The sequence below is a fragment of the Hippoglossus hippoglossus genome, chromosome 12, assembly GCF_009819705.1.
Source record: "Hippoglossus hippoglossus isolate fHipHip1 chromosome 12, fHipHip1.pri, whole genome shotgun sequence".
Classification (NCBI taxonomy): domain Eukaryota; kingdom Metazoa; phylum Chordata; class Actinopteri; order Pleuronectiformes; family Pleuronectidae; genus Hippoglossus; species Hippoglossus hippoglossus.
This window is the reverse complement of record NC_047162.1, coordinates 10,468,760-10,493,782: the sequence shown is the minus strand read 5'-3', so window position 1 is coordinate 10,493,782 and position 25,023 is coordinate 10,468,760. Positions and strand designations below refer to the sequence as shown.

Here is a 25,023-nt window from a genome sequence, read left to right as displayed (position 1 = left end):
ACACAACACAACCTCGTTAAATGACCCTTTTCCAAATCAAAAGCTCATTTTTGCACAATGGAGACATTCAGTAAAACCTGTCATTATAACGTTATCGGTTCAAATCGGAATCTTTCCCCCTCTGCGTATTTTCCAGCCTCCTCTTTTTCCCCGTGCAACTCCGCAGTCGTCCAACCCTTTTTTTCCCCTCCAGTCTGATTCTCAGACTTTTTCTTTTTTGTCTTTTTTTTTTTTCATGAAGCTCAAACACAGGTCGCCGCTGCAATTTCGGAATCTGCGCTTGTATATGGCGGACGAGACTTTCCACCGGAGGAGGAACCGCAGCACGAACCCGCGGTGCTTCGGCAGGAACCCCCGGTGCTCGGCAGGAACCGAGCCGCTCCGCACGGCCCGAGTAAAGAAAACCTTAAAATCCACGGCCCCATTACGCCATTACTCTTTTCTTAAAATGTAACGCAGCGTGTCGAGGAGGAGGAGGAGGAGAGAGAAAAAAACCCGTCGTGGTGGGAAATTTTTTTGGAATTTCTCATAACTAATTCACAATTTTTTTTTTTTTCTCTCCCGGAGGAAGCAGTTGAGCAGCCGCCTCTGGTTCGCGGGAGGGAAGCCTTCTGGAGCGGGGAGGCTGTTTTCGCATGAGCTGCATCGTTTCTGGAGGTAATGTCAAACCGTTTCACTCTGGGGTTTTTTTCTCATTTGGACAAAAAAATCCTAAATTTGAGGAAATTTCCGGATGTTCAAGTTTTTCCTTGTCGCTATGAACCAGGAGCTGCCTGCCCCCCCCCCCAAAAAACCAGGTGCAGGGGCTGCGAAGCCAATCCCGAAATGTGCCCTAATCTCCGGGATGAATTTCCCCCCCCTTAATGAAGTTTCCGTGTAAACTGCTGACTAGTCGTGTGGGCAGCTAGTTAGTTTTAGCTAATCGCTAACTAGCCAGAAACCACCGGGCATGTCGCCGCGGAGCGGTGGCGACCAGGGGCTGATAGTGTGGCAACATGAAGGACGATGAGGGGAGGAACAATCTGAAACACAAAAACCTCCTGCAGCCATGTTTTGTGAAATTTTTTTCCTGCAAATTTGAGCCTCGCCGGAGTTGCTTCTCCCCCCAGAAAGTCACGCACCGCAGGCGGCCGCTGTCGGTCGCATTTGACGGTTCGATGCTCGGTGTTTACGGGCGAGTATAAACACCAGAGTGTCGTTCGGGCTAAAATACATTTGGACTTTTGTATATTTTTTTAGGGAATATAGAGGATTGGAAATCTGGGTGTCGTTGGCGCCACCTGTAGGCAGTCATTTTGAGAAATGGGAAAAAAATTGTAATGAGACTAGTTTTTGAGGTTTGTTTTATTGAATTGCATGTTCGATCATTCTTAAATTTCTTAAATAACATTACATTTGAATGCACTGTGTGTGCACAATCCTGATTAATGTTAAAAAGAAGCATTTGAGGCTGCATCCAAAGCACTGTGTGAATTGATTCTGATCCCTTTTTTGCATAATTAATATTCTGGTTTTAAATGATTTTGCGATTTAAATTTTTTTTTTAATTAAAAAATCTTGTCGTATAATTATACTGGACAGAGATTTAAACTGTTCACTCAGTCCTCACAATCGTGAACTGTAATTTTGCTGTTTCTCTTTGTTTGCATTTCTCTGATGTGTGTGTGTGTGTGTGTGTGTGTGTGTGTGTGCTATGATTTATGCACAGATGTAATTTACTGCCTGGTAAACATGGAACAATTTGGACTTTTTTTACTTGTGGAGATTGGAAATCTGTAAGCGGAAAATAACTGTCCAAAGTGAACTGAACAGCAGTGGAAGAAGAAAGACCCAAGTCAGCATAATTTGAGGGCAGGAAAAACAATTACAACCAGTGCCTCTACTGTTTATATTAATCCTGCAGACGCCAAACAGTTTCCCATCTTGCATGGCTTGCTTTTTATTTTAATGTAAGGGAAACTGTGAAGGCCATTTTTTGCTGTGGGTAATTTTAATGCTGACCTTCAAATATGTATAAATTTAAAGAGCTGGTGGAAATTGTGTCTGCTTATGCAAAATGTGAGTGTAAATTCTGACCTTTGCTTGCAAAGTCTAATCAAAATGCAGAAGGTTCAGTTAAAGTACAAAACTGAAGATAGGCAACCAGTGTCATGAGTTTAATAGGGCTGGATCACTCAAAGGGATGGGAATGTTTACATGCAGAATGCCTGAAGGACCATGTAATAAGTTATAAAGCTCTTAGGGATCATGCTATACTGTTACAATGAGAAACCCTGATTTGGTTAATAGGAACTGCATTCTGGGAGTGCTCTCATTTTAAGTAAGGTAAGAGGAATGCTGGTTTGTTGCTACATGAACAAAAGCTTTGTTTCACTGAGGATATTCGGAGCGAATAGTTTGGATAGAGAGGTGAAACTTGTCCCTCCAGGCTCCCATAAGCACAAGATGGTGAGGGATCATATCACAGTCCTTGGTTTACTGTGGTTGAAACACAGTTGCTGCTCTAATTAAACAACCAAGTACAGAGGTTTTGTTTTTTCTTCCAGGGTGAAGGCTGTTCGACTAACAGTTCCTGTCTTTGATGCCATGCCAATTCCCTTTTTTGTACAATTACAGATTCCTGATTTGTGCATCCTCTCAGACATAGTGAACATTTTGTGTTCCTTTATTTTCTTAATGGCATGTTGAAAATGTCTGAAAATGGCTTCACTTAAATGAGTCTCTAGGGAACGGCTTTTCAGGGGTTGGGTCTGCTGCATTAAAAAAAAAATCTGTGCATTCTGCACATATTTTGCCTGCCTCTCCCTTTGTAAAAATGAACCTTATTGGTTTCATGAATAATGCATAGGGATGTTCAATTGCTGCAGCAATGAAAATTAGGCCTGTTTACGTGCAGTGGTTATGTACACAGAAGCTTCTTTTTTTCCTTGACCATTTTCTGAAGGTAGAGCAGAGCCTGAATAGCTTTTCAGAAAATACAAATTTTCAGCAAAGCAAATCTCATTTCTTTGAGTGAAAAGGGGAGGGGTGAAACTCCCGCGGGTTTAATGAATCCATAAATCACAATAGTGCCAGGTTTGCTGCGCCTGTGTCAGTGTGCAGTGTAATTTTGATTTTCATCAAAAATTTAATCTCCCAGCCTACAAGGGTTTAGAAGCAGGCCGGATGCCGCCCTGAATTTCTAATTTTAGGGGCCTGATCTTTCAGGATTTATTTTTTTATAATTCAAGTCTGCTTTTCAATATCTCATGTTATTAAATTTTAATTCGTGGCATTAACATATAGATTGAAAAGGTTTTTATGGCGGTTTTTGAGTGTATGCTGATGGAATTTTACTAGACGACACAGTTTCTTTTTCCAGAGCATCCTGGGTGTGTGTGTGCATGTGAGTGAGTGAGGGGGGGTTTATCCATTTCTCTGCATTATTGCTTTTTGAAATCATTGGTCATACACCATCTTGGAAGGCATTTATTACAGAGGACAGGAAAATGTGCTTTTGATTAAAGAAACGGAAAAGCAGGCAAAACATTTAGTGTGAAACAGGTTTTTGGTCAACCCTTGCTCCCAGTCACTGACTCTGCTCTGGATAATATAAACATGCAGTGAAAGCAGTGATTGAAGTGACCCCCTTCATCCCCCATTTTTAGCTGATTCCTATTTTTAATCCCTCCGGAGTGGAAACATTTTCCTGAGCCTTAAACAAATTTGTATTTTATATTTGGAATCTCTATTCCAGTCTGCTTAACATGCAGAGCACAGTGATTTTTGGCAAAGTAAGATACAATTCAAAGTAAGAAAATCTCCTCGAAGTTAGAAGCGCACTATTTTTTTCTTCCTTTTTTTTTTTGTTGCTTTAACCGAGCACAGTGATTGATTTGCTTCATTATTGTGCAAAGGCAGATACAGTACTGCCCAAATATAGGCCAATTATTTTAAGTACCTCGACTAAGAACTGAATTCTTAACAGAGGTACGTCCTAGAGATATTTTCCTTGTATGCCTAACCTCCTTATTCTGTAACCCTTAGTGCAACGATATAATATTGTTAATATGCATGCATTGACATTTCAAAACACAGCTGGGCCAAATCACAAAAAGAAAACTACTTAAACTGGCATAAATCACAATGCAACATATGCCTGCTTACTTTAATGCCTGTTATTCTGATACTATCTATAGATCTTTGATATGCAAATAACAGTTGATTATTTAATTTAAGTATATTTCCTGCTCTTGTGTTAGTGTTTATCTCCTCCGCTGGCCTTTTGTTTTAGTTGTTTTAGGTTGTGCTTTATATGTGAGGAACATCAAGGACATGTGCACCTGGTTTAGATTTCTGTTCTGTCATGCTGCTGCAGGTTACAGTATATCAGAAGACTCAGACTATGAAAGAACAGAAGGCCAGATGGCTAATTTTGCATTTTGACTTTAATTAGAGGAAAGAGAAAACAACATGCATTTCATATAGTCAGGTTATGCATTCAAAATGTTGCACAGGAAATCGTACATGGATGACAAATGAATCTAATTCTGACAAGCATGTGTCGCTGCCATTATTTGATTTGATTACAGTTCGAGTTAACAAGTTTCTTGACTTTGTGTTCAAGCAGGAAATTAGATGCATTTGTTCCCCCCCCCCCCACACTACGGAAACTCCAATCAATCAGGAGACAATCAATATAAGCAAGTTTCCAAAACGCTCATAAAATGGCGGAAGCAAAGCATTGTCACTCCACCATTGATCTCACTGCTCAATCTCCTTCGTCCAGCTGTCGCAGGCATCTCATGTCCCCCCCCCAGCTCCACATGTGCTCAACATGGCCCTGTTGACCACTGTGGTAGTGTGTCCATGTGGGAATGGGAACACACTGCTGGTGCTTAGTGAGCTCTGGGGTCCTTTATTAGCATGTTATGAGCAAATGCTGCTAATATCCTGTTCCTGTGTTTGACTGTTGCATCTGGCTGAGTTGCAAAAGCTACGTCCAGTGATTTGCAACCTCTGGGTCAGGTCCCTCCTCAAGTGTCACCAGATAAGCCTGAGGGCTCAGTAGATGATTAATGGGAAAGAAGAGAAGAAAAAACTAAGTTCTATTGCTCAAATCTGTTTTAGTTATTTTTTATTTTTTTACTTTTCTCTAATCTTTCCCTTTCGTCTGTGAAACAATTACCTCTGTGGCTCAAAGAATTATTAAATTGAAACCATGTGAGGAGTTTAGTGGGTTAAACATGGCAAGGGGCCTTTACACAGGTTTGATCTTCACAATAGATTATTGTTTTTTGATGTAAAATCCTGAGCTGTTGAATAACTAAATACTGTCAAATGTAATGAAGCCAAACAAAATGTTAGACTTTTAAATGAAAAGTTAGGTGAAGTAGAAGTGTAATCAGAAGTAAAAAAAATTTGAATTACATGAGTACATCTACTACCAAATAGGTGATGTTTTTTTCTGGGCTAGTTTGTTAGTTAGCAGGATAGCACAAACACCACTCAACTGATTTCCATAAAATGTTTGTGGAGGAGTGGAGCATGACCCCATTAAATTTTGGTGTGGATCCAGATTGGGGGGGTGCAGGTTTTTATTCCACTTTATTTTACATTGCAAGATGTTTTTCAACATTTTACTTGAATTCTTACAGAATAATTCATGAAGCTTGATGAAAAACAAAAATCAGGCATGTTTAGGGCACTGATATTTATGAGTGTGTGCAATTTGGTGCAGATCCAAATAAAAATCTGGATCTAATGAATTTAAATGTGGTTTCATAAGGAGATTGGCGGAGGTATGCGCACTACTAAGTGCCACTCTGGTAATGACAATGAGAAGTAATCAATCATTTAAAAAATGAGATTCACTGCAGAGGAATGTAGTTTGCTTTATAAGCCGTTGCTTACGTCTTTTATTCTTCTTATGTTGGAAAACAGAGGAACAGTTTATTAACACCATTGGCTCACCGATGTCATAAAATGTTTAAAGAAACCAGTTGCTGATTGGTATCATGTTCAGATCCTAACAGTGATGTTAAGTTTGATTTGTGATATTACCTTTATTCAAAAGCTTTGACAGACTCATTCAAATGGTTTAAATCCCATTATAAGTGACACGATCAATGAATTTTCCTTAGTGTTAATAATTTATATCCAAATGATAAATACATCAAAGCTAAGAGTCACTTTATTTGTGCTGTCCTCATTCATTTGTAGAATTTGAGCTGACAGAAGGCTTTTACTCAATCACACACACAAACAGACAGACAGAGCTCTGATGACACATTGCTTTTTGTATGTGTGACGGATTACACTTGTCACGGTAGAAAATTTTCATACCAGTGTAAGTTCTGCCAGAACACTGCCAAATGCCGGTGATTTTGACCTTGAAATTGCTTCCCCTAGGCCACAATTTGAAAAAAAGTGCTGAGACAGAGAAGCCTGGCTTTTACTGTATTTTTCGTGACTCGCTATTAAATTTAGCCTGAAACACACTTTTCACACAGCGAGGATGAAGAAGATTGTGAAAACGTAGTCAGTTATTTTTAAAACACATACTGTCGCTAAGCTGGTAGATACTGTAGGTCAAAATGAAAACATGCACTTTCCCATGTACATTGAGCAGAGAGAACTACTGACATGTAGAGGCAGTTGTATTTATTCACTGCAATAATGTTGTTGCTTTATCTCTTAATTCATTAGTCATAAAATAAACGGAATTCCTCTCACTTGCAGGTGATTTACCCACTTTTTGTGGGTATCACTTTATTTTCATAGTGAAGAATGAGTGTTCACAGTGTAGTAATAAACACTGTACACCAATGGTGATACTGCTCACTGCAACAAGCCTTGTAAGGAGCAATGTCAAGAGACATTTCTAGTGATATACAAACCAGCAAAGCTTAGTTTCAGGTGTGTTAAATATTTACAATCAAAGCACTGTGTACCGATAGAGAGAAATCATTTAAAAGGTTTTTCTTGCCTTAACTCTCCTATTCATCCTTCCTCTCTGCAGCAAAATTTGAGGAATCATTGAACAGGGGACTTAGAGGGAATGCCAACAATTTCAGCAGTTCACATGTTCCACATGACTGTTCAGTCCTAAACCTACAAAATGTAGAACTGACTATAAAATTTATGATGCCACTGAGATGTAAACTTTGACACTGCAGCGTAGACAATAAATGGGAGACTTTGCTGACCCAGAAGATTTCTGTGGGAATTCTTGCAGCCAAATGAGGTTAAAAATCTGGTTCATACATTCTCTTATTATAGCAATGTACCTTTTTAGTGTGACAACACAAGTGTCACAATTTCAAGTCGTTCCTCTTTTTCCACGCTTTAGATAAAAATAATTATGCATCCATAATTTTTCCACCAAACTTTTAACAGTACAGTCCAGCCTAAGTATTTTCATTTTCTGTTGTTTTGCAAATAGAATTTGATAATAATGATAATATAGTTTTAGTGCAGAGTCTTATCTTTAATTATCAATGGCTTATGTCAGTGAAGAAAGAACTGTGTGGGAGATATAGGTCTAGAGATTAAATATCTGTGGTTTCATGTTGTCATCTGATTAAAACACTGAACCTGGGTTTTAAGTCAGTTGGTATCATTGAGCAGCAGCCGGCTCATTTATTATAGGGAAGTTGTGGGAGATTACTCTTCGTCAACAGTATTTTCTTAAACAGTGTTAAAGTGCTTGACACCAGATAACCTGTGAATGTAAACCCTGCTTGTTCTACACTTTCCGGATAGTGTGGATGAAATGACACGGGTGCACAAAGATGTTGTGCACCTTATGCCACTCGTGAAACCAGACACTTTGTCCCTGAATAAATAAATGTATACTTTTAGAAATTAGCAACTAAATGTTTAAAATTAAATCCTCCTTAAGGGTACTGAAAATGGAAAGTGACCACAGTGGAAAAGTTCAAATGAAAATACTCAGATTTAAAACTTAAATGTCAGTGTTTGCCATTATAATGGATGTTTGCCTGGATGATTTGGCCCCAGATGATCCTGTGACCTTTCCAGGAGGCCAGCATGTCAAATTCCTTCCCTGTCCAACAATGGTGCTCGTGACAAGATATACAGCTGGACTAAATTCTCATGAAATATGCTGATTATTGTTATGGCAAACATAATTTAATTGAACATGAAATCTACCTTTTACATCTGAAAAAACTATTTGTTCCAAACAAATGGATAAAGGGTATCAGGAAAATCATCAAAACACTTGCACAACCTTGCTCAAGACCCATTAGGTGTTGCATATATTGTACGATTTAGTTGATATCCTCATCATTTCATTTTTCTACCACTGAACGCGAGCTATTTAAACTGAACACCAAAAATGTTTTGTCTCGACATTATCCACTTCACGTCCCTGTTTACTGAGGCATGATGGTTGTGTGTCGCATCCAAAGAAAGGTGTATCAGGGCTATGAAAAGGCTTCTTGTTGCTGTATTGGTTTGCTATTAATAGAAGACCAATTTTGCCTCTTTCCATAATATCACTCATTCTGGCATAACTCTGTTTTGCTTGGTTGCATTTTGAGCACAGTCTCTTGACAAGGCCTTTTATAGCCCTGTGCTGAAGTGGCAAGTTGTGTAATTTGGATATTTCTGAAATTAGAGCATTTGGGTGCCACAAAGCTGTGGAATTTATGTCATCAAGGGTCACTTTTATGAACATTGGAGCCACTCTGTTCTTCACTGCTAACAGCACATAATTGTGTCAGGTTTTTCTCTGTCCTGAAAATTACAGTATCAGATGTGTCCTGTCCCTTTTGAGCTCACACGTCCCTCTACTTCATTTAGAAAAAGAGAGGTGTTTGGAGTTTTACTTTAACCTGTCTGATGCAGATTGTTGTTTATTCTTTCCAGTTTGCTCTTTGGTACTTCACTCAAATCAAAGCTGGTATATTGTTTACCTGGTAGAGCTGATACTGTTAAATTACCATAAATTTAAGTTTTTTCTTCTGTTTGTTCCTCACACAGAAGCACAGGCTCAGAGGAGGCAGAGTCATGAGTGCACAAGAGGCACCCAATCCTGGGAAGGAGAAGGCGGACAGTGGGAGCGCAGCCACAGATGGCCCCTCACCAACCTTAGCCTCAGCCACCAAGACTACGAGTCCAGGACCCGTCACAGTTAAGAAAGAGCCCGGGATCTCCGAGACGAGCAACGGGAAAGTTGGCGATGCCAATCCTGCGGAGATCTGTGTTGTTATTGGAGGAAATGATGGAGGAGGAAGTGGAGGCGGATCACGTAGAGCTCCTACCGAGGGTATGTTTGCCCTTGGTACTCCTCCTCCAACGAAGAGCACAGACTCATGCATAGGTGTGTGAATATATGTATGTTGACTGCAGCCGTGCCTGGTCTCTCTTGACCCTGGCCTTGCTTCCTGACCATCAAAACAGGCTGCACAGCATTTTAAAATGACATTTGAAAAAAGATCAGCAGCAGCATCTCCTTTAGCAAACAATCACCTGCCCTCTGTGAAAACAGTTGACAGCTTGTTGTTGCTGTTGAATTTTTTAAATGTAATTTTCCAATCCTGTGAGCACAAAATACATATCCTTAATCTCTTTTATAGAGAGAGGTGGCAGCTCAAATCTGCCAGGTATCTAAAAACCTGAGGAATGAAACCAAGATTAAGTGCATGGCTAGCGACTGCATCATTGGGGCTAAATGAGAAAATGTTTCTTATGGCCAGTGGCTGGAAGCGTTATGTTTTCGGGTTTTCTGTCTGTTTGTTGTCTTTCCTATTCTTTAATATCTCAAGAATGCCTCGGGGGAGTCTCTTCAAATTTCCTACAAACATTCAGGGTTGACCTGGATGACCTGATAAGATTTTGGTGGTTAAAGGTCACCCTGACCTCACAAACCCCTTTTTTTCTTTGGGAGTGCAAGATCATAGGTATGCGTCGAGAGATTCCTTTCAAATTTGGTACAAATGTTCACTTAGAGTCACAGATTAACTGATTAGATCCAGATGGTCAAAGGTCACGGTGGCCTCCCAAAACCTGTTTTCTGGCCTCTTGAACATTATCTATCAGGTTCACCTTTAGGGAATTTCTTCAGATTTCAGAGTTTGTTGCCTGGACTCAAAGATGAACTGATTAAATGTCAGTGGAGAAGGTCACAGTGGTTAAAGTTTAAAGGTCACGTTGACCTCATGTGTGGAGAAAAAAAACATGTGTAAACTGAAACTGCACTGGTTGGTGGAGGTAAACAACCTCAGGGCGGTAATTCAAATTCTTTTGTTTGAATTTGAGTGAAAGAAGTTAAGCCCATGATAATGGTAATGAATATTGTTAATATAACAACACTGACTAAGCAAATTCCCCCCTGAAATCATTTGAATGAATATACACTGTGTATGTGTGTGTGCAAATACATGTACTGTTTGCATATTCGGTTGCCACTATCTTGCCAAAGCTAATGCCGTCCAACAATCCTGCTGTGAATCATACCTCCAAGAAACTTTTAATGCTTCTAATATTTAGTGTATCTTCATTAATATAAATAATATAATAAAATGTTAGAAGCTCATTATACTTCAGAATAATTCAACAGCTTCCAAAATGATCATAAAGTTGAATTAAAATCACTCTAAAACTAAACATTAGTACTTAAACTGCATTAAATGTAGCTTTGTGTACCTAATTAACTGGTATCTTGAGTATAGATATTGTCACTTACAAGTATTTAATCCAGATTTTATAGGAGTTTCCAGGCATTAAAAGCTGTGCAAGCGTTTCAGAGGAATCTGAGTTAATTTTAATGTTAAGGATGGAGTTTAATTCAGAAAACATGGATATTGGGTGCAATATGATACTTAAGACAAAGAACATTAACTGACTGTTGTTTATATTTTGTTATTCCTTAGAGAACTGACTTAGAGGGACAGTAGATACTCTCATGAGGATTACTTCGAAAACGAGACAGAACTAAGATCTTACATTTTATATTAGTTGAATATGCTGTATGTACAGGTATATCCTCCTGATAATACTGTCGCCTTGTTTTTATGACACTGTTTTGAATTCTCGTGCAGGTTCATATGTATGTGGGGTATGCGGGAAGAAGTACAAGTATTACAACTGCTTCCAGACACATGTCCGGGCACACAGAGGTAAGATACCATAGGTTTTATGTATATGTAATAATAAATGTCTGCTCGCTCTATTTATTCTCTCGACATTATTGTGGTAATATCAATCACTTCCTCTATTTGAGTCATTCATGTCCTGTTTTCTCCAGAAAATGTATTTAATCTATTTCGATTGTTATTTTAACCCAAGTGATTTTTCTCAATTTTGTTCCTTCTATAGAATCAGAGGCTATGATTACAGATACTTTACCCCAGACGCCCAACAGTGAGTACACTTTTGCAACACAATCAAATTCAACACCATGCTAGCACAAGCTGTTTATTTCTACTTGGGTCATTTAACAGACATTATGTCGTTTTGCCCGTTTTTATAGAGAAGATTGAAAGAGTACACCACAATTTAACTAACTTAGCAGGCTGCTCTGCCCCCTCATTGCCCCATTGTCAGTCTTGTCTCATCACTGTAGTCCCCATCAACACAAGTTGACATCCCTTTGGCAACATCCAACTTTACATCAAACTCTCTTGCACAGTAATGTCATGTGTAGACATAATGTTCCAATGTTTTGAAAAAAGGTTTTGCCCTTATTTGGATGACCCAATATCAATTCTTACAGTCTTCGCATTTGCACCTTGTTCTGTAAATCTGCATTTATTATTATATGTTGACAGTAAATGTAAATATCTTCATGGTGGAAATTGAGTTATTACAATATGCACACACATTTTATATTAAGGTAAAAAGATATGTAGATGATATGTGGCTGTTTGAGCCAGTAATTCGTTCGGCCAACCTGGACGTTTTCCTCCCAGCGGTTCCCTTGGTAAAAAGGTCGTGGGATTTAAGTGGTTTTTGGATAATTGCAGAAAATAATTTGTGTGATGAACAAAACTCCATGGTACTTTCCTTCAAAAGATGATCTTTACAAATGAACACTACTTCTTTGATGTTTAAATCCTAAATACAATCACAGAAGTAAAAGCCCAATATAAACAACCTACACCATGGCTGCAATACTTCAGTGTAACCCCCATTACATCTCAAACTTGAAATTCAATTTGGCATGCTTGCCTGTTCCTCAATTAAATTACCTCTAAGGAATTCAATAATATTTTGGAAGAGCATGAGTATAAACATAAAGAGGCCGACGAATTGTGAGTAGATCAATTGTCCTGTTTGGCCTGATGACTTTTAATGTTCCTGACAATCTCCTTCATCTCATTGAGACATTTTTTTGGCAACAGCTTTTATAAAGACATGTTAACACTTTAAAACAGCTGATGTCTGTTGTAATTATTATTATAATTCATATTAATGAAATAAAACATGTACACCATTGTGCATGTTTTATAATAAACATTATATAATGTTTTACATAATCCCTTGACTTTGGAACGAAGGTACCTAACTATCACAAACTGTGGTTTAAGACTCATACCTGTAGCCCTCTATAAATAATTAATAATTATAGTCTATGTGGAACTGCCACAGTTAACAGGTATGTTGTGACTCAGGATGAAAAACTGATTTCGACCATCTTGTAGCCAATGTAGAGATCACATCACTGAAAGGGATTGGCTGAGAAAAGCCTGCACACTGCCTGAGCTCTGTCTGTGTTTGTTGAGGAGATATTATCTCTGGGATGTGAAGCTGTGCAGGTGAAGAGTGTGTTGCATTCTTCTTTATTCAGTCTGTCCCTGTCAGGGAGCTAACTCTGGCTAACAGCTGTCTGCAGATATCAGGCTGATGTCTTGTCAACACAAATGATGCAGATGAATTAGTGAGCAGACTTTCAGTTTCTCTTCTGTCTGTGCTCAAAGTGATGATTAGAGTCATCTGTACTTGGCTGAAGCATCTGCTACTTACACATTTCCCAGGATACATTCTGAGAAGCACTTGATGATATATTACTATTTATCTGTAATAACTAAAGCGCTGAGAATTGAAATGAGTATGAAATATAAAATGAATCTATTCTGATATGGTTTAAGACCATATGTACAACCTGCTTTGAGTAATTAGTGTCTGATAAAGCTTTTCCACAAAAAGTTCAAGTAACAGGTTAGAATTTTTGGAAATTACATCTACATCTTCTCCCTATAATAAAAATATCAATAACTAATTTCAAATTTTAAAAAGTTACCCTGCTGGATACAGGATTTTTCTTCATCACTGAAGAGTCCATTTTTAGTGAAAGTGCACTGGAGGTTTCAAGTTCCCACATCACACTTTTTCATGCAAAATATTGGACTGTGACTGGCTTCCTACTAAAGCATAATGCATTCACTTGAGAAAAGAAAATCTGCTCTTTTCAATAAAACTGGATCAAACTACATAGTTTGTCCTTCAACACTCTCAAAGTCGGCTAAATGAGAGCTTCTCTAGGGATTTTTAGGCTATCTTGTCAATTCAGAAAAAAAAGAGCAGATTTTTTTTTTGTTTTCTCATGAACACTTTAATCAGAATTTTTAGATAATAATCTTGTCAATTTAGAAAAACATTTTCTGCATTTCTACATGCAATACCTCTCTGTAGCTTCCAGATTAGTTGTCACACAAACACATGAAACTGAGAGCCTTAGGTAAGGATAGAGAACGTTTCCCGCTCAGCAGATGAAAGTAATAACAAACTCTGCACATAAGCCATTCTGCACAGTGAAGGTCAAACATCCAGCCGCAGTAACAATAAGCAAAACACATTTTTGAGGGGAGGGGGAGGGGGGTGGCTTAAAACCGAGCCAATTTAAATTTATGTCCTCATACCAAAACAGTGACACACTGGACCTTCTTTGTCTGACAACACCAGCTCCTCTAATTCAACAGAGGTAAACCTGAAACTACCCATAAAAATAAATGGCGGCTTGCAGGTATGGGGATGTTGCTCCTTTTTAATGGCATCGTATATCAGCTGCCAGGGCCTGCATTTATCAGACATCTTAAAAATCACTCCCAGGAATCTCTGTGAAAGTTTGATTAGGACTAAAAATACTCTTAACTTCACAGTAGTACTTGAGTTATTTATAAAGCTTCCTACAGCACTCTCAACAATCATTACGTGATTTTGTACATCGCTTAAAGGCAGCGGCAACAACATGGCAGAGAGAAGAGAAAGACCAGTCTTCTTTATTGAGCTATTGAGGAATACAAACACTGTATAACCAAACAGTCTGTGACAGTGTAAATAAGTAGGGCAGGTAAAAGATGCTGATAGATTGAATTCTTTGGAGGATGTAACCTGCTCTATAGCATTTTAGTTGATGCCATATATTTAATTTTATAATGACTAGCTTTCCAATTTGTATTTTTACATAGGACTTGCTTTTATTAGCAAGTCCCCCCTAAAGAACGTAGAAGCAAGTAAAGATAAAACAAGCCAAGGCAAATCATAACCTGCTTGACGTTTAATTAATTGAATTTATACGGTATTAATCATTTATGGTTGACTTAAGAGATGTTAGTGATCAAAAGAAGTTTAAAGCTCAAGTTAAAAGCAGCACAGGGAAAAATATGGCATGAGTCCAGGCTTGTGTGTAATGAGCGGTTCCTGTATGTGAAATACCCAGCGCTAAAGGAGTGCAGGTACAGAAGAATCATTTTGGCTGCAGCGTTGTGGAGGAGTGCTCAGAGTTGAACAGAGTATTTTTGGGAGCGCGGCAAGAACAAGCTTTCCGTAGTTCTGACCAAGTGGGTGTTAAGACCAAAAACAGCTCCACAATTAAAAAAAGATGCAGGGGGTGGTAGGGGTGTTTGGCTTCAGGTACTGAGTGAGACCAGGAAGTTTCATCATCAGCTGCCAAAACACACTTATACTTTATGACAGGATTTAACATCTCTAGAGAGTTTATCACACTGACAGCAGTTTTGTCTTCTTGTGTTAATAGTTGCCAGGTAGCAGAGGAAATACAACAACTTACAAAATAATTTGTCTAGGGCTGTATGATGTATTGTGTTGTCTGACCAGATTACACAGCATTACATTGAAGGGAAAGATGAGCCTGGTTCAACGTCTTTGCTGGATGACCCAGTGTTTTATGGAAATCCTGTTGCGACAACAGAGTGGTCCTATTTAAATTAATGTGTGTGTCGAGCTTTCAAAGTTGTAAATCAGTTCTGAAGACTGAGGGTCCCACGTTTTTTTTTTTTTTTTCCTTTTCCACATTGAACCAAGTTTAAAGAGCTGCCCCCAGTGCACGTTGTTAGATCGTGTGCCGGCATTCTGGAATTAGAGGGGTTATGTTTAACAGAACAAAGTCGGCATCAGTCCCTTCATGCAGGCTCTCCCTTTTACACAGACACCAATCCAGCTCTGCTATTTAATCTAGTGCAGGCTTATTGTCGTAATAATAATGCTCCCCATTCTGTCTTCTTACCTCCTTGTACAGAAAAATGAGGTGGAAGTAAGATGTTTTCACCTTGAGCAGTTTTTAATTTAAATATTGAAGAAGGATAACATCAGAATCAATGTTTAAATGAGTATTGTAAAAATTGAAAATGTAGCATTGATACCCGTCTTTCACCTTTTGTCAAAGTTAAAATGAAAACTCAATTAACAAGCATGACCCTCTCATGTTGATTGTGAAATCAATTATAAAATGGCATTTGGATTGGCAGACCGTGTGCCATCTAAACCTGCTGTCACACTTTAAGGCTTGTTTTCTCAAATCTTTCACGGTCATCCATCAAAACCAGTGGGCAGGACTTAACATCCAGTGGGCTGAATTTGTATAGAAATGCAGCAATCAAAAGTTTGAATGGCTGTCTACAAGCCAGTGGATGGGGAAAAATAGCAGTTAAGTGCGTCCACTTACCTTTGCTTGAATCAATCATGCTTTATGAATTTTACACTGACGAATACCAGGAACTCACTAACTTTTGATAGTAAAGACAGTGTTGTGTTAATTGGTGGGGAAATGGAATATGCATTGTTTAAAGCCTCCGGGTGTTATAAATGCAATTACAGTCCGGCCCCCTAATAATCATTGTTGTAGCCGTATTTCTATGTGGCCAATTAAACATAAATTTCATGGGCCCCTTTGTGACGTGAAGAAAGAGGATATTTTGAATCTACTGTATTAGCTTATCTGTGCCCCCTTATATCATATTTTTGGGACAGCCATTTGGTATCTCAAAATATTGATATACATTTTGACAAAGTTTATCTAACTAAGTAAAGTGTCAACACACTCAAAATCTGTCCAGTGTAGAATAGTTCATATTCTGCTGTAGAAATACCTCAGCAAGTCGGCCAAGAACACTGCTGATTGAATTAGCAGTCAGAATGTGCTGCAGAAAACTTTTTCGCTCTGCTACGAGATGATACAACATTTGTCACATGGGTGTGTTAGGTGAGGGGCCTTCAGCTGGGGCAGCATCAGTAAACCCAGTCTTGTTGTCAGAAGGACGGCCTGTGTCGCTGTTGAGGGGAGCTTAGAAATTGATTTTGTCTTCCACTTACTCTGTTGTTTATGCAACAGATTGCACTCAGAAAGGATTTCACTGTGGCAAACCAGAAGGCACTTGAGGTGTTAATTGCCGACAGCCACCTGGCGACACAGTGAAATCCACCGCCACAAAATAAACAAGAGCAGAACAAGTCATCTGCATCCCTCTTTCAATCCCTAAGTCCTCGCCATTGATTAGATGTTGATGCACAAGCACAAATTGATATTGGCATCATTTGGGTGAGAACATTTTAATTCAGCCAACACAATGTCACTGTTTCTTGTAAAGGGATGTTTACGAATAATTCCAAAGTAGGCAGTTGTAAATCGACCTTTGTAAACCTGTCAAATAAATCTGCACGAGGAAGTGCTTCTGTGAAGACACGGAAACATAAAACTGTAAAACTCGGCACACATTGTTTTTACAGGCAACAGTGAGAATCCAATCACTTAACTCACACCATCTCATTTATTTATTTATTTGTTCTACACCTGTACAATCTTGATTCTCCAGCAAATTTATTTTTCTCGTCACTTTCAAATACCAAATCTCTGTAGCATCTTTTCTATCTCTTGTCATGTAGTGACCATCACCACCACACGCTTGAATATCCGGTCATATGCACAAACTGACAGATTTCAAACTAAAATATAAAGCGAATTTACACTTTCATTCTTAAGAACTCTACTGTATATTTAATTAGAATTAATATATTATTGAATTGTATGCATAATTTGTATATATATTATATACAAGCATTGACCTAATTTTTGCATTGTATAAATTAAAGATGGACTTGACCCGATTTCCTGTTTATTTTCCATTCATACATACAAGCTTGCAAAGAAACATTTTAAAAGCTTTATATACATGCAGATATTACTTGATAAAATAATCGAATCAATGTTAACTTCTTTCACTTTTCCCCTCAGGGATTCATCTGCCTATTTGTCTTGTTTATCTGATCTCATTCACCCTCCCTCTCTGTCAGTCTATGCTAATGCATTCAAATCTCAGCCTTTGTGTTTTAAAACTTGCTTCTTTGTTCATCTTTGTTTTTTTAAATGCAGAATGACTAGCAACAAAACTCTGCTCTCTCTGCCCTTGTTAAATATACGTGGCACCATGAAATACTCCAATACAAATTGAGATAGAACACCTTAAAGTCAACATACTATCTGCCTATAAGACCACTGAGTGTAATATTATAGCCAGTAAAAAGTCAGAAAAGTTAAGCTATTTAAAAAAAAAAGTTAAAAGATCAAGGAGTAATTTAACATCTCATATATCCAATGTTTATCTGCATATTCCCATTAAAACAATAAAAAATGAAAATAATCCTTCCTGTGAAATGTAGTCAAAAAAAAAAGAGGGTTTATTGGATTGGGTATCTCTACAGAAGTTGCAATTATTTTACAATAATAAAGATTTAAAAAGTAATAAGTAACTGATGAGGCTCAGAATACACATATAAAATGTCATAAATAAAAACGTATTCTAAGAGCTATAGATTTTCAAGGTCCCTTGAATTTAGTTTTCACATTATTTCTTCTTCTTAGTTCTGAGTTAGTCTGCATTGAATGACCCCACTGCTCGTCATTGTCAGGGATGTCCATGCTCTGCCTGACTGTGTTAGTCACGTATATAAATGGTGGCCGTCTCTCTCTCTCTGTGTTAATCTGCAGACAGCTTCCGTTACTCCTGTGACATCTGTGGCAAGAAGTATAAATACTACAGCTGCTTCCAGGAGCACCGTGACCTGCATGCAGTTGATGGTAACAAGGAGTTTTTGGAGAGTATGCATGACAGTTTATTTCTTCTTTGAAACTCGCAAGACTTGAACTTGAAATCCATTCACATGTGAACTTTCTATTTTCACACTGTCCTCGTACAGCAGAACGGAGCAAAAGTGGAGTGGAATGGCAAAGAGGAGTAGATCAGAAAAAATGGGAGCATTTTTAATTAAAAAACAACAAAATACTCCAAGTGAGAAGTAACAGCCTGTCGCTAATAATAGTCCATCACAGGTGAAGTGTTATTCAGGCAGACTAGTTCTTACTTCAGCGGCGGTGAATAAAGCCTGCTGTTTTAAATTGAGTATCTCCCCTAATGTAAAGTCAGAGTATGGAAGGTAGAGAAGGTATAAATATGTAAAAACTAAAATGGCACTCAGCAGAGCGCACTGCCAAGGCCCAACAGTCCTTTATATTCAATCAAACTGCACCAAATTCCACACCCTCCTAGATATCACTCCAATAAATTTCTTTCATCAAGATCCATATATTGTACCGTTTAATTCAAAATGGTGAAAATGTTGAAAATATTTCTGTGGTAATCCCTCCAGTCGTTTTTGCGGAATCTTGCTAAATGACTCACGGAAAAACATGCAAACCAACATAAAAACCGAACTTTTGGTGGAGGTAGTCAACAGTTGGATGCCTTTGCCATTCTCCACACTAAGGAGATATGAAACATTAATACAAGTATATGCAGTGGCTACTTAAATTTCTTATATTATGCGTTGTTTTCTGGAAATTAACTTGCTGTAAACTAAAAGGTTTTCTAATTTTTTCTTACAATGTCTACACAAATCAATGGGTGCTTGTCAAAGGACTTTAAAGACAAGATACTCAACTCCTTTTGTTTTAGGTTCAATGTACCTTATTTGATTTTGTTTCAATTCATTCTGCAAAGAACAAGTAAATTGCAGCAACGCTCGTGTATATGACCAAAATGACATTTGACAAAGATGCAAGATAAAATTTTACAAATTGTCTTTTTGTTTCAGATCCTTATGAACAGGTAGTGTTACCTGTGGATGGCCTTAAAGATGAGGAGCCAGTTGAACCCTACCAGAAAATCGGTCCAAGTAAGACTGTTTGTTTTTGTTCAGTTGGTTCATTTATTTCTATAGAAAATGCTGGCAAACGGTGACTGGAACCTTTACAGATTTACCATAGCAGCACAAGATTATGAAGCTCACATTAAATACAGTTGTGTCAGAAGGAATTTGCAGCTGCTTTTCTACACTTTGTGTTGTTAAACACTGCAAAAGAAACATGGCCAAATTGGGATCATTTGTAACACATTATTTAGAAGTAATTTGATATTTGATTTAGGTAATATTCTGATGATTATTCAAAAGAATTCTGAGTTAAAACACATGTGAACTTGGCATTGAAACTCCCATTACACATGGACAGCTTGAGTCCACCTGTGTCCAACTGAGTGTATTGGACACAGTTTGTAATGAAAGCCGTAAGCCGTGGAGATGATCCATGTTTCAAAAAATAACACTAAGCATATGAGCTAACTCCGCACTGAAAAGGTTTCAGAACATGAGTCCAAAAGTCCTCCTTCGCAGGGGAAAAAGCAATCGCCCACCTCTGCAGAGACCGTGGGTTCAATCGACGGCAGCGGGTGTCCCTTCAAACACAATTGGCAGTGTTCGCAGGTGGGAAGCCTGCACTTGTCACTGCACTAATGAATCCTACTGATTGGGGGGGATAGTGTGAACCTCTACACACTATGCAGGGAGACCCCTGTGTTTATTTTATTATTGCTAAACGTAAATGTTTAGATGGGCATTTTTAGTCGGTAAAAGATCAGAATCACCAGCACTCTGTTAGGACTTTTTCTGCTTCTCCCTCATAAGGAATTGTTAACTAAATAATCATCTGCCTTGTTTTTTTTAATGAGCACAACTAATCCAACAAATTGAATCTTGATGATATGACTCAGGTTTTTTCACCATCATTGATATGAATGAAAACAAAGCATTGTTTGTGTGTTTTCTCCTCGCCAGAAACTGGGAGCTACGTTTGCGAGTTCTGTGGGAAGCAGTACAAGTACTTCAATCCATACCAGGAGCATGTTGCTCTTCACACGCCGATGGGTGAGCTGGTTTTGTTAAGGCTTAAAGCTGCTATGAGAGGGATTAGAACATTTCTTACCCAGAATTTTAAGTCCTTACTTCATCCATTATTTTTCTTCTGAACACGTATGACCCTTTATAGTTATATGTTATGGAGGAATGTTGTTTTTTAAATGTCTGAAACTATCTCCAAGTAACTCTGAGAACATTTCTTGATGCAGGGTCTTTTGATATGAAGGCATCACGGGTACAGGAATGTGGCAGTATAGACATGAGTAAATTTGGCCACAGCCAAGCTGCCAAGATAAAAAGTAAGCATCATTTTATTTCCTCTCACATTTTTCAGTATAAGGTTTGATTGATTGTGACATGCACAGCAAAGTGTACACCCCCCCATAACTCTGTAAACTGAACATTTATACTTTAGACACAGACACAGTACCAAGATGCACCTTGATAATTTGTGAATCCCTAGAACAGCAATGTTTTTTCATCATTTTACCAAGAATAGTGTTTAATAGAGCCTGACCAATAAAGGGTTTTTGGGTCTGATGACAAAACCAATATATATGTAGGGCTCATGTATATTTCCACATCTAATCCATTATATTTGCCATTGGTGATGTAGAAGCTGAATGTTTGGTATTTGACTGTAGATGCTGACTTGACAAATTATACAGTTGTTGGAATAAGTCAAATTTAACAGATTGGTAAAATGACAAAAAAAAACTCAGTGAATTTGATTAGAAACCAAGCACCGCCTGCCTGAACTGCTGAATGTCTTTTTAAAATGGCAGCGTGACTCATGAGTACACCAGCAGTCATGATATTGCCTGAGCTGAGTTTGAGGGCAGAGACCATGACAATAATATCAGTCCTGCTGTGAGAGCGCATTGAAAAGGGACACAAACCTACCACACAATGGTTTAAGTGTGTTGTACTGAGCCAAAAAAATAAGGATGTAAGTGGACCCTCAGAGATTTGATGTGAGGTTCTGGGTCACATTGGCCTTATCGCTGTATTTCTGGGAAACTATTAACCTTTGGTGAAGGATTATGAACGTTTTCTTTTTCTTGTTATGATTGATTTTTTTTATTGCCTTAAGCACCTAACCACATGAAAATGGTTTAACAACATTGAAATTACATTTAATAAAGATGACGTCTTCATTTTAGTTTTTTTTACCAAAGGTTTGTCACTTTAAAGCTATTTTCTTATTTCTAGTCAACCTAGAAATGAATTAAATACGTTTATACAATGATGTGAATTTATTATTTTTATATAATGTAAACATTTTTATATATATTGCTTATCGTCAATAATGCAATTTTAAATAACAGTTGCCAAAATCTTTTTCCCAGTTGTCACAAATCACTGATTCTTCTCTCTACCGGTTCTGTATTTTGTGGCACATGAATCCCCCCAATCTCTCTGCGAAGAAGCTCTCTGCCATAAAGAACTATTTAAAGCATCGCACACACTCACATCTTAGAAGTGGGTCAATGAGATGGAATGAAGAAGCAGAATTAAACCCATATTTAAATGTAATATGAACATTTGGATCCTCTGTCAAGCCTGTTAGTGTGATTGATTTGCATGCTAAACTAAAATTAAGTGTAAATTGCATGTCATTGACTTGGCTCCATCGTAACTGATGTGTAGTTAATAACTTCAATTAAAAAAATGCTACCCACATTATTTAGCATGGCCATGTCCCTCATTGTTTCTGCTGTGTTTTCACCAACAGACAGTCCATTCAGGCGGAAACTGGAGAGTGCGATTCAGTCGAGTCTGGTCGACACAAACAGCTCGCAGAACTCAAGCGGTGAGCACTGAGCCACTTAAGCTGCTTTCAGACATGCACTGAACTCCTCAGATCCTCCGTATTTTCTCCGGAGGAGGTGCATGTGTGAACGCAAATGTCCGAGTGAGACTGCCTGGCCTCCTAGTATAATGTCCGTAGATATCCAGGAGAATCTGATGTATGAACACAGCGGATTCACTCTGAGCGAGTGGGGGGGTTGATGACGCTTCTAACCCGCGACAGACAACAATTAAAAAAAATAAACAAAAGTAAAACAAATATCTTCCGGTGAAAAAGCAGTGTCTAAGAGAGTATTTCTGGCTGAAAATGTAAATCAAGTGGGAGTAGAGGATCTACTGTATGTAGAGGTTTGCTTGACCTACCTTGCATCAGTTGTAACTATTTAAAACTCAAGTCCAAGAGCTCTATTAACATTATTACTCTACACTCACACATGAAGATGGAGACATTGTCGAACACAAATTTTGCATCACCTTTGGCTCTGTCAACGGCTGCCACACGTCACTTAGTGAATCAAAAGGGGTCTTAAAGTTACAGGCCCAGTTTTTGTCAGCTTTTTACTGTGAGCACTGTTTTTCATTGTGGAGGGATACAAAAGTCCTGCTTGTTACTCAGTAGAGCTCTCTGTTGTTTTGTCTGTGCTTTTCTCACTGGTTTAAAGGCAGTTGCGCTAAATTGGAAAAAGGTGAAGTCACATTTCTGTACGTCAATCATCAATATTAAAATAGGAATCCGATGAGATCAACTCACACCCACTGTTGGGTTTGTATGGTTTTCAAAACCCTGGTTGCAGTCGTCAGAAAAGGCCAGATAAATATATCTTTTTTTACCTCCAAGGTAAAAATATTCAATCAAAATAAGCAGGCTCACAGTCAGTTGGCAGGTGAGAAGGCTGGCAAAAAAACTCAGGAGATCTAAGACACCCAAACTCTGGCAGCAAAAGATGATCTACAAAAGGAAATTAAAAGTCCAACCAAAAAATCTGAACAAAGCCAAATGCAGGTTCAAACAACAGTTCCAAAAAGTCCTAAGTCTTTGCAAAAGTCAGGGTTCAGGGGCAGATCCTAACACCCACTTAACCCCAATGGAATGGATTCAAACTGTGAGACTTTAAAAAACATTTTAACTGCTAAAAGCTGATGTTTGCCCCTTTTCTGGATGCTTGAATGTTACCTTCAGTATTTTTCCATGGGCAGCAGAAGTACTGTGAATCTTCTGTTACAGGCAAAATCGGTGCAAGTATTTGTGTGTTGGAAAATAAAAACAAAAAGATGCAGTGAATTCTACATTCTATATGTGTTTCAAATCAACCCTCATGAAATCATCAGATGTAGATTTCTTCAAGGTTTCTAAGGTTATTTAAGGTACTTCAGCTCGGTCTTTGTTCATGCTGTGCTAATGTTGTGTTCTTGTTTATGAAGTGGCATAACTCGAACAAATATATCAGTCCACTTCTTCATAGGGTGTCTAATGAGCGAATGATTCATTGCATGTGGTTCTGAAATCATTCAATTTGTACCTGTGATAAACACAGTATTTAAATTGATTATATTACATTAAATTTACATTCATTCATTTAGGAGATGCTTTTATCCAAAAGGACCTTCAGTTATACCAACTACACAGTTAACATCACCAACAACCACTGATCGAAGTTTCTGTATCACAGAAATGTAGAGTAAATGCTCTTTGATTGTGAATCAGCCTTTCATAGGTTAATGTTAAAGATTGAATTAATATAGGTAAAGAGCAGTAGGGAGAGGCTCCCTCTGACACTAGTCTTAACTCTCTGTCTTCTTGTCCACAGGAACTCCAAGCCCTCTGGTGGCCACGTCCTTCTCTACAACGCCGAGTAAGTCCCACCCCACCTTCCTGCTTAAAACGACATACGCATGCTGCACTCCTTCTCATTTCACCTTTTTTTCTGGTATGCTTCAGTTTTTGTTAACCTGTCATTGTTTTGCACAAATAGTTTTCTCTGTGATAATACAGATGTTTTACATTTAGCTACATTACCACCATTAGTCTCATCGTACATCTGGATTATGTCCAGACACACAGTAGCTTTTGTCTTGTGCTGACCGACAGCTAAGCATTCTTGCATTTATTAGATATGAAACAGTAGAAAAGAGACGGTAAATGAAGAGACAGATGTTGGAGGTGGTTGACATGCAAAACAGTTCTCCGACCAAATTCTAACTTTGGACATCAAATTCAAATGTGGGATTTAGATTTGGGCAACAAAAAAAACCCTCATCTTGTTTAGACTGACTCTCAGAGCTGCTCCATGTGGCAGAGATCCAGTATAGATCAGGGATAACTGAGGCTAGTAGGTGGACAGACGCGCAGTATTTTTTACTTCTGCCTCCAACAAAGAGTCAACACTCTTCTGGGCCTTGTGATTTTTTAGAACCCTACACTTGTGGTGCCTGTGGCATCCAGTTCCAGTTCTACAACAACCTGCTGGAGCACATGCAGTCCCATGCTGGTGAGTCCATGACTACAAATGCATGTAAAGCTCGACAGGGAGATGAATGCAAAATGTGAACACACCCTCAGAGGCTGCAATGCATGTGAAAGTCTGTACAATTACACGTAGTCCTTTTATTGTTTACTGAGGTTTTGTTCATAGAATTGTTGTACACAATACAACATTTGTACATCAATGAGTAATGAGGGTTGTTGCAGATCTGGATCTGAGGCTGCAGGATACAGTTTTTGTTTAGTGCATCGTACATGCGTCACCATTCGAACATTCAGAAAACACATTGTCCATT

General features: G+C 38.4%; 1 protein-coding gene across 13 annotated transcripts in view; it reads left to right on the top strand.

The window, feature by feature from the left end:
- The first annotated feature begins 208 nt into the window (after positions 1-208).
- Positions 209-25,023, top strand: part of znf618 (zinc finger protein 618) — a 32,614-nt gene continuing 7,799 nt past the window's right edge. Inside the window, exons 1-13 of one of the 13 annotated variants that reach the window (XM_034602121.1) lie at positions 210-394; positions 575-657; positions 8,989-9,328; positions 11,049-11,126; positions 11,326-11,370; positions 18,233-18,343; positions 19,336-19,416; positions 19,912-20,001; positions 20,353-20,442; positions 20,643-20,732; positions 22,169-22,246; positions 24,054-24,098; positions 24,657-24,734. In XM_034602121.1, the coding sequence (XP_034458012.1) occupies positions 9,016-9,328; positions 11,049-11,126; positions 11,326-11,370; positions 18,233-18,343; positions 19,336-19,416; positions 19,912-20,001; positions 20,353-20,442; positions 20,643-20,732; positions 22,169-22,246; positions 24,054-24,098; positions 24,657-24,734 (1,099 nt within the window). In that variant the 5' untranslated portion in view covers positions 210-394; positions 575-657; positions 8,989-9,015. Of the gene's footprint in view, positions 658-8,988; positions 9,329-11,048; positions 11,127-11,325; positions 11,371-18,232; positions 18,344-19,335; positions 19,417-19,911; positions 20,002-20,352; positions 20,443-20,642; positions 20,733-22,168; positions 22,247-24,053; positions 24,099-24,656; positions 24,735-25,023 lie in introns of all 13 variants that reach the window. The other 12 variants (XM_034602120.1, XM_034602118.1, XM_034602122.1 and 9 more) reach the window with 12 other exon arrangements.